This window comes from Cynara cardunculus (assembly GCF_001531365.2).
Source record: "Cynara cardunculus var. scolymus isolate 2C chromosome LG 6, CcrdV1, whole genome shotgun sequence".
Classification (NCBI taxonomy): Eukaryota; Viridiplantae; Streptophyta; class Magnoliopsida; order Asterales; family Asteraceae; genus Cynara; species Cynara cardunculus.
Window position 1 is genome coordinate 17,196,196 of NC_037533.1, and position 9,563 is coordinate 17,205,758.

The following is a 9,563-nucleotide window of genomic DNA, read 5'->3' on the forward strand; positions in this document are numbered from 1 at the left end:
GATATTTTTGGTATTTTAAAACTTTCCTCCCTCCTCTCTTCTCTCTCCGGCCACCATACTCCGGCCACCGTCCGCCGGCCACCGTCCTCCGGTGATACTACAATGGTATCACAATGCATCATATATGTGCTTGGGTATCACATTAATGTCGTTTGTGTGGTCGATCGAAGATGTAACACAGTGGTATCACTATGCATCTTATATATGATTAGGTATCACAATGTATCTTTTGTTTAACAGAGTCAATATTTTTATGTATCACAATGGTATCATAGTGGTATCACCGGAGGACGGTGGCCGGAGGACGAAGAACGGTGGCCGGAGAGAGAAGAGAAGAGAGATGAGAGTTTTAAAATACCAAAAATATCCTTGCATTAAGATTTTAATTTAAAATTACCAAATTTATAAATTTCCTAATTTATCTATTGATTTGTGGTTAATATTGGTTCTCACAGTTACCACAAATAACTCAGTTCTCCCTTGAATAGGCCCCTATATATATATATATATATATATAGACGAATGATCATGTGAGAAGAAAATTTATGCTGAGAAGCGTAAGAAAAAACTCGAACATTTGATCATTTTTAATCTCATGTCACCTATAAACTCGATCATCAGAGTAAAAAATATCTTTATGCAGATTCGCATAAGGATCCACATTTGTGTATGGATTATTACGTAAAAGGGTTTATGTATATACATAAAGATTTCTTATTCTGAAAATAAACTTTACATAAATGCATAAACTCTGACTCTGATTGAAATTCAATTCCAAAAATAACTAAAAAGTGAATATGGTTAAGAAAATTGACCATTTCAACTGATTTCCCCTAAAAAGACGAAATATATCTCCGCCCCCTTAACAGAAAAACCGCACATACTTATTTTCATCAGATCGAAAGACATCAGAAACCCCAGAAATATTTTATAAAAAAAAAAACAATTTCTTTTACCATAATTTAATCCTAGATTCATGTATGTATGGATGTATATAGACATTGACAAATTATAATTATTATATAATAATATAATTTTATATTTAATTTTAGTTGATTAAATAGTCTTTATTTCTTCCCATGATTCCTCATGTTTTGTATAGTTTAATGTTTGTCAAGTTTTATTTAATATATAAATAAGATTCTTTAATATTTTTTTAAATAAAAATACATTCATTTCCAACATATAATCAATTTTAGATATTACAACATTAATTATATTATTAAATTATTTCCTACATTTAAGACAAAATATTTATTTATCTATCTAAATATTTAGGGGTCGTTTACCAAACACTTATCCGGCAAACGCTTACTGGTAAAATTCAACACTAGCGATTAATTATCGGGCAAGATTTTAGTCCATCAAAAAATAATCGTATGCAACATTTTCCCTGTAAACGCTTACAGAGGCAAGAGTCGTCGTCTTCACTTACCGGATGAGCCTTTTGGTCCTTGTCTCGTTCTTACTGTGTACGATTATTGGTCCTTACCATATTCATTCGGTAAACTAATGTGAGTGGTAAGTGCTTACCCGGGTAAGCGTTTGATAAATCTAAATAATTTTATACACTCTCCCTTATTTTATCCATTTTGGATGATACGTTGGAGCAAAAAATTGGTCAAAAACCTTCAAAGTCTCTATTTTTTCGATTTTAGAGAATATTTTGTTGAAGATGCTCTTGTAATACTTTTAGAGTGTTTGGGATTGTTTATTTTAGGTCTTTTTTGACTTATTTCAGTCTGACACCGGTGATAAGCTAAATGCTAATGTTTGGATGAAGAAAAATAAAACTGCTTATACCGGTGCCAAACCGGTAATAAGCAGTTTTTGATAAGTTAATTTTTTCTGACTTATGGAAAATTGTTTATTACCAGTTTACCATTTTAACCATGTTTATTAATGTTTGTTAATTATTAATCTTATTGATATAAATTATTAATTTTATTGATATAAATTGTTAATCTTATTGATATAAATTTTTGTCAAAAATATTATTATAAATTATGAAAAATAAATTTTACATCTTAAAAAATCTAAGTTAATAAGCAATTTCAAACACTCTCATAAGTCAATAATATGAAAGAGTGTCATTTTTGGTCATTTTACATATATATAAGCAAAATTACAGAACATATGACATATTGTTACGGAAGAATCTAGTAATTTAAGATAATTCAACAACTATTGGGCATGCGCCATGTTAAAAAACTAAAACCAGCAAATGAAGTGATTAAAAATGCATCGAGATTGTCAGGCAATGTGGTTGGGGAAGCCTAAACACTGAAAGCGTCGTGGGGATTTGTACGCCGGAAAAGAGGGTCATTTTGGTAGTGTTTTCAATCATATTTATTATATTTTATATTACAATAATTAGGGGGCGTTTGGTTCGCATAATGGATTTCGATGGAATTGGAATTCATCAAATGAATTTGACTTTGAGGGAATGGAATGGGATTTGACCATGTATTTTGATTGCGTTTGGGTGGATGGAATTGGAATGGAATTCTTAACGAAATTGGAATTTTTTTGTTTCGTTCACGGAATTCAACGAGAAAATTACATAGATGGCATTTGAAGAAAATCCTTTTTAGGATGGAAAGCACGAGATAGAGAGGTCGAGCATACCAGATCGAACAGTTTTGAATATGAATGGCAAAAAAACCCGAAACCGATGGTGAAAACCTAAAACCGAAACTTTCGGACCGGGTCCGGGGATATCTTATCGGGGACGGGGCGGGGTTCGGGGACAAATTCGGGGATTTTAACGGGGGCGGGGACGATGATCATCAGCCCGACCCGGCCTGATATGTGTATATATATTAATTTTAATTTATATACATATATATATATATACATATATATATATATATAATATCATTAAAAGAAAATAGTAGCATTAAAATTTTAAATTTTTTTATCCACTTTACTTCAACAATCCAAATAAGGCTTACGAAAAAATCTAGTTTATTTGTCTAATTGTGAAATCGTGATTTTAGTTGTATGACGTTTGAAGTTTTGTTTAGTTTTATATTGTAATCTAATACATTGTTTGTAATTGGTTCGATTATGTTTGAGATATTTAAACTTGCATATTCAAAAAAATTGTAATTTACTTTTAGTTGTGAAAATTAACATATTGTAATTTTTTTGTTCCTGTTGAACCAAGTGCTCTGGTAAAGAAAAACCAAGTATGGGGTATGGCTATAGTGTATGAGACTGTGACATATGTCACAATAGCACCGACGGTACTAAGAGTATGGTCGTCTCAGCTATTGTGTCTGTCACAATAGCATTAATGGTAATAGAGTATAGTCGTTTCGACTATTGTGTCATGTGTTTGTGACATCTGTCATGATAGCACCGGTGATACCGAGTGTTTGGTAGTTGTGTGGAAAAAAAAATTCAAAACCAAATAATTCGTTCAGATGAAAACGGTTTTGGATTTTCCTTTTCGGCTTAAACGGTTCAATTAACCGAATAAATATAACTTATTCAGGTCGATTTTCAGTTGACTCTTTACTAATTCATCGAGGTGTATAATTTTTATATTTCGAACAAAAATATCAGTACATGCTGCAAATGGACCAATTAACAATCAAGATATCAAGTTGGGGGCCTTGTCTTTTCTTGTTGAGCGCACAACAGAAAAATTTACTAAGCAAATTTTTTATAGCCTTTTTTTATAAAAAAAAAATTGTCGGGTTTGTTGAAGACCTAAGACTCCTACCACCGTGCACTGGATCCAGTGCTCGTCCCTATCTCATTCCGTGTTGGAGCGAGTACACGAGGACTCGAGTCCCCCAATTGGAAGCGTTCCATTCCCATGCCTAACATATAGAAGAAAGACCAACCCTGTAAATTGTAATTCACTCGTTTAATTTGTATCGTATTCAAACTGAATTGCAATACGATCGTGTTCTAAAAAATCGAGTTTGGAGGTGTTTGGGATTGCTTATTTGAAACAATTTATGTTTTTCTACAAAAGTTCTTACCAACTTATTATAAGTTAGAATAATTTAACTCTTTATTACCGGTTTGACACTGAAATAAGTCAATTAATTATTTTTATAAGCAATCTCAAACACTTGTTTTACATACAATATACAATATACAATACAAAACGAAATACTTCTAATACTTCTTTTTGAACTCCTGCTGCAAACCTTCTTCCAGCAAAAACTTGGAATGTTCCATCAAATCAGGGCTTAATCTGAACATAAGAACACAAAATTCCATCTGATTCAAAACCCCATCTCCATCCAAATCCCCTTCCTTCAACATACTCAGTAGATCGTCATCATTCAGATCTCCAATCCCCAAACCGACAGCGTTCTTCTTCAAGCTATCGAAACTGATTACACATTTGATCGGATCCATAAACAATCGGAATCCGTTGCATAATTCTTCAATCAGACGTTCGCCCCCCAATTTATCCGCCATTAACGGTAAGAAATCGTGGAATTCAGATTGGTTATCGTGTGATGCCATTGATGATGGGGATGTGAGATTGTGAGTTGGAGCTTGGAATTATATAGGTGGAATGGAAGGGTGGCCGATGGGCGGTGGTTCATGGGAACTGGGAAGGAAGGGAGAAAGAATGGGGAAGTTTTGATTGAAAATCGCCCGCGTCTGGACGGCGGAATCTGAACAGTCCACACTGAAATTCCTTTGCGTTTTCCGTAGACGAGGAAGATGGGATACAATAGGGGTAAAACGGGAAAAAAAATTGATTTTTGTTTTGACTTTTTCCATCTACATTTTGAGATATTAAAAAATTAACTTGATTCTTGTTTTAAGTAATGTATTTTTAAAACTTTTATTTTAATATCTAAGATGTAAAGTTTTAAACATTTTAAGTATTCGGGTAATTGAGTTGAAAATTAATTTTAGATTAAAAAAAAGACTAACTTTAGATTTAAAAAAATCATGTCACTAAAATAATACTAAGTTGGATATCACATCATTCGCCATATCAGCATAATAATCGGATAATGTTTCAACCAGTGAATCTATTGGAGATGCTCTTAAAAAAAATAGGAAAAATCCAAATACGAAGAAAACCCCAAAAATAATTACTATGTGAATTCTATCAATACAAAACTTTGAAATATTTATTTAAAAAGAAAAATAATATTTTAATAAAAAAAATGAAATATTTTAATCAATGTTGTATATTCTTCAAATTGAGAATACGTTGGAAATTAATGTAATTCTTTTTTTAGATAATTTAACTCTTGGTTCTCTAATTTGGAGAGATTTTAGGGATTCTGGTGGAGATACTTTAAAAAGTCAAAATCTTCAACGGATTCTTAATTTTAGAGATTATACAATTAATGATTTATATTATATTATAAAACATTTGATAAAAACTCTTAAAACTCATTTTTATGCATGAATTACTGTTAATTGATGCATATTACTTAAAAATAAGATTGCAAATAAATTGTACGTAAGTACAATTTATTAAAGCTTCATGTTTGAATTTGTATAACTAACTGCAAATAAACATAATCGAGAGGATAAACATCTCATTTTAAATATAAAAAATTTAAAATATAATTAAGATAATCATTGAATTCTAACAAAATATTTAATTATTATCTTTTTAAAAAAATAAATTATTAAACAAAAAATAAAAATGAATTAAAAAATATATATAAAACAAATTTAATAGTTAGTTTGATATTAATATCAATAATTTTTTTCAATTCTTTATGATATATTCATATTTATATCTTGTTCAAAAATAAAAACATTATCACTTTCTCAAAACTATATAAAATCGTATTATTATAACATCAACCGAGACAAAAAACACAAAACATTAAAATCGAGATATATCTTCTTGCATTGTGCGAAAACCCTTATAGTATTATTAAAAAATTTCAATACAACTTATAAAATATTATTCATCTCTCATAAAAATTTAAATTCAAGCAATTTCATCGATAATAAATAAAAAATAATTTCTTTCTCTCACAAGTAATTATATTTTAAGAAATTTTTAAATTTGGATAATCTCATCATTTCTCTCATATTATCATCATTTTGGAGGAGAATCAGTTGGAGCAAAAATACCCAAAATCTCTATTTTGGAGAATATGGGTTACTGTGTTATTTATCTTATTAAAATATTCAATACAATTCATAGAGTATTATTTTTTTTTCTTATAAACACTTAGGAGTTGTTTCTTTTTTGAGATTCAGCTCTTAAGTCTGATTCGGTCAGATATTTTCAATTTCAGACCGTTTGTTTTTTTTCTCAAATAAGAGCTTAAAGCCAACGGTCTTCCTTTTAATTTTTAAGTGATAAAAGAACCCTTTAAATGTATCTTAAATCAAACCCGCCTCAGGTCTCACTCTCGCTCTGTTGCTGATGATGATCTGTTAAACTCACGAGTGATGGTTCGAAGATTTTAGCTAAAGAATCATCAGCCATAAAATGTAGTCCTTGATCGCTAACAGCTCTCTCGCTCTATATCTATTACGATTTTCACAACTTCAAGAAAATCTTCTGAGTCATAAAACGACACGAATTCGTGGTTTCTTCAAATGGGTAAGCTTGAAAACACCTATAATCGAATGGGTACTCAAAAAATGGTGTTCATCTATCGGATTTGAACTGGGTTTCAACTTTCAAAGTGAGTTAACCAATCTGACGCTGTAAACGTATCTTCGTTCATCGGCAGAAACGAGAATCACGACAAGACTTGAAAAGGGAAATTTACCTTGGGATTTTGAAGGTGGGATCTCTGAAGACGTTGAATTGGAAGAGAGATTGCATTGAAGCAATAATCTTGATGAAATAACGATGTTTGTTCTTGTTGTTAGTCCTAAAATCTTTTTGCTTTTTTTTTTCCTCAAAATTTGTGAAGTGATGAGAAAACCTCACTTCAGGCCCATGCTTTCCTGTACAATAATAAAGGCTTTGGTTTTCAAAATGACGAATTTTCCCTTACTTACGTGTCTTTGTAAACCATAAATTTCAGACATTTGTCAGTTTACAAAAACAAACAGTCTAATTGATTCAGCTTTCAGCCTTCAAACAAAAAAATAAACAGTCTAATTGATTCACATTTCAGACTTCAGCATCACCTCTTATAAATCAGAAGTGAAATCAGACTTCAACATCTCTTAAAAAACAAACGTCACCTTAATTTTAACATCTCCCATTGTTGAGAAATAGTTAAATATTATATGTTCTCCTTAAGTATGGAGTTTTAAAGGTTTCTCCAAATTAGAAGGTTTATATTATATCTCATTTCTTTTCCCTATTTTAGCATATGGTATAACATAGTTGTTGTAGCAAAAAATATCCTAAATCTCCAAAATCAGTACTTTAGCATAGTTGTCAGTAGCAGCATCTCCAATGTAGGTTCTTATAAGAATTCATTTTTTTACTTCTGTTTATTACATCATTTACATCTCATCAAATTAAGAATCTTTATCAAACTTCACAATGGTAGCTGTTATAAGAACCATTTTGTGGGGTTCATGTATTTTTTCAACATCAGTAATAATTATAAAGTCAATAAAATATATAAAAAAAACTAACAAAAACGTCATTCACACCAACTTCAAGGTAAGAACTAAGGTTCTTGTACAACAGCTCAAGAAATATGAGGTTCTTATAAGAACTCTGTCCAATAGTGATTTTTCTAAGAGTTCGTTTTTTTCTTATAAGAACTTTGCATATGAGATACTTTCATTCTTGTACAAATTATTTTGTTATTTTTTCACACTTACAGCGTGAAAAAAGGTTTGATTGGGGTTTTTCAGGGTTTTTCGGGCTTTTGTTTTAAAAAAACTTGGCTCACGTCTTGAGAACAAGTGGTGAATCTAGAGATGGTCAAATTGGATCCGACTTGACCCACGACTGGTTAGGACCGGAACAAATTGAGATGGGTTTGTGGCTCGATGGTCCGGGACTGTTTACATATTTCTATGGAATTTCAAGTCTCGGCTCCACCCGTGACCGGCTATGTGTTGACCCAATTTTTCAATAAGATTTAGTTTTTATAAATTTTAATCCAAGTTTGCAAGTTTTTATAAAAAAAATTTAATAGTTTTCTTAAATTCTTTCAGTGTTTTATCCAGTTAAATGTATTAATTTAAAGTGTATTTCAGTACTAAATTTCAAAAATGAAATTATAAAAACATATATAACTTTTTTGTGTAAACAAAATATAATACGAAACATATATAACCACAAGGGTGGTGGCATGTTGGTAAAAAGCATGAGATGTGATGGAATATTTCATCTTTCCTACAAGTCAAGTCAAGTCAAGGCAATAGTCTTATGGCTAGACTTAGGGGACGTTACTAAACGTTTACCCGGTAAGTATTTATCAGGTAATTTTTCTCACCGGATGAATATGTATTTTCTTTATTGAGGATATTTATTTTAGGACGAGGTAGTATAATATACGAACCAAAAACAAATAAATTTTATTTTGATATATGGTTGGGTTCACGTGAGACAAGTTTGTTTTCACGAGACACGTTATACAAGTTTTTTACACTTGAAATTTTACAACAAAACGTTGTGAAGGTAAAAAAAAAACCCAAACCTTCAAAACAAATACAATGTGAATGTTACCTTCACATCGTTTTACTGTGAAGTTTGAAGTGTAAAAAACATGTCTTACGAAAATAGTTTTGTCTCACATGATCTCAAGTTTGTGTGTCTATATATGTGTGTGTGTGTGTGGAGGTTCAAACGAGAACAACCTTGTTTTATGATAATGCGAGAACATTTACGGGTCTCCAAATTATTTAACTCATAATTAAAATAAAAAATAAAGTAATTAATTAAGGATAACAGACAGAGCGATGAAAGTAGACGTAATCATTGCTAGTTTTTTTATTCTCACAACATTATTACATCAATATCACAACAAAAATCACATAATTATCAGATGATTATCACATCAAAATCACGTCATACAAATATTCAACTTATCAAATCATTATCACATTATTATCATGGTAAAACCAAATAATTGTCACAATATTATCACATCATTATCGACAACGGACGCATCGCCATAAAAAGTCTCTGATGATATTAACAAAATTTAAGAGATAAAGATAAATATTGGATAACAGAAAATTATAGATAAATACAAATTCATTTTTGTTTATTTTAATTTTTATTATGTGTTAATTATTTTGAAGGTCTAGAAGTGTGATTGCACTTTCTCAAAACAGATGTGTTTATATATATATATATATATATATATATACTAGAAGCGTACTCGCGCAATGCAGCGTCATACATCGTGTTTTTAATATTTTATTTTATTTTTTATCTCAGTCGATGTTATAATATGGCTTTATGTGATTTTGAGAAAGCGATGATGTTTTTATTTTTGAATAGAATATATGTTTGACGATATCATAAAAAATTGACAAAAATATATCGATATTAGTATCAAATTAACTATTTGAAATTCCTCATTTTTTTGTGTAATTTTTTAATCCAATTTTTTTATAATTTAATTTATGTACAATAACGAAATAATTTATATTTGATTTAATAATATAATTTTTTATAAAGA

The 9,563-nt window shown here is 30.2% G+C and overlaps 1 protein-coding gene across 1 annotated transcript; it reads right to left on the reverse strand.

The window, feature by feature from the left end:
* Positions 1-4,053: 4,053 nt before the first annotated feature.
* Positions 4,054-4,642, reverse strand: LOC112514806 (calcium-binding protein KRP1-like). The gene has a single exon (XM_025121415.1). It carries the CDS (start codon positions 4,489-4,491, stop codon positions 4,135-4,137), a length of 357 nt encoding a protein of 118 aa, XP_024977183.1. The 5' UTR covers positions 4,492-4,642; the 3' UTR covers positions 4,054-4,134.
* Between the last annotated feature and the right edge of the window lie 4,921 nt (positions 4,643-9,563).

Bases quoted from the DNA above. Each gene is read 5' to 3' on its own strand.
- LOC112514806 (XM_025121415.1), bottom strand. From the start codon at position 4,491: ATGGCATCACACGATAACCAATCTGAATTCCACGATTTCTTACCGTTA.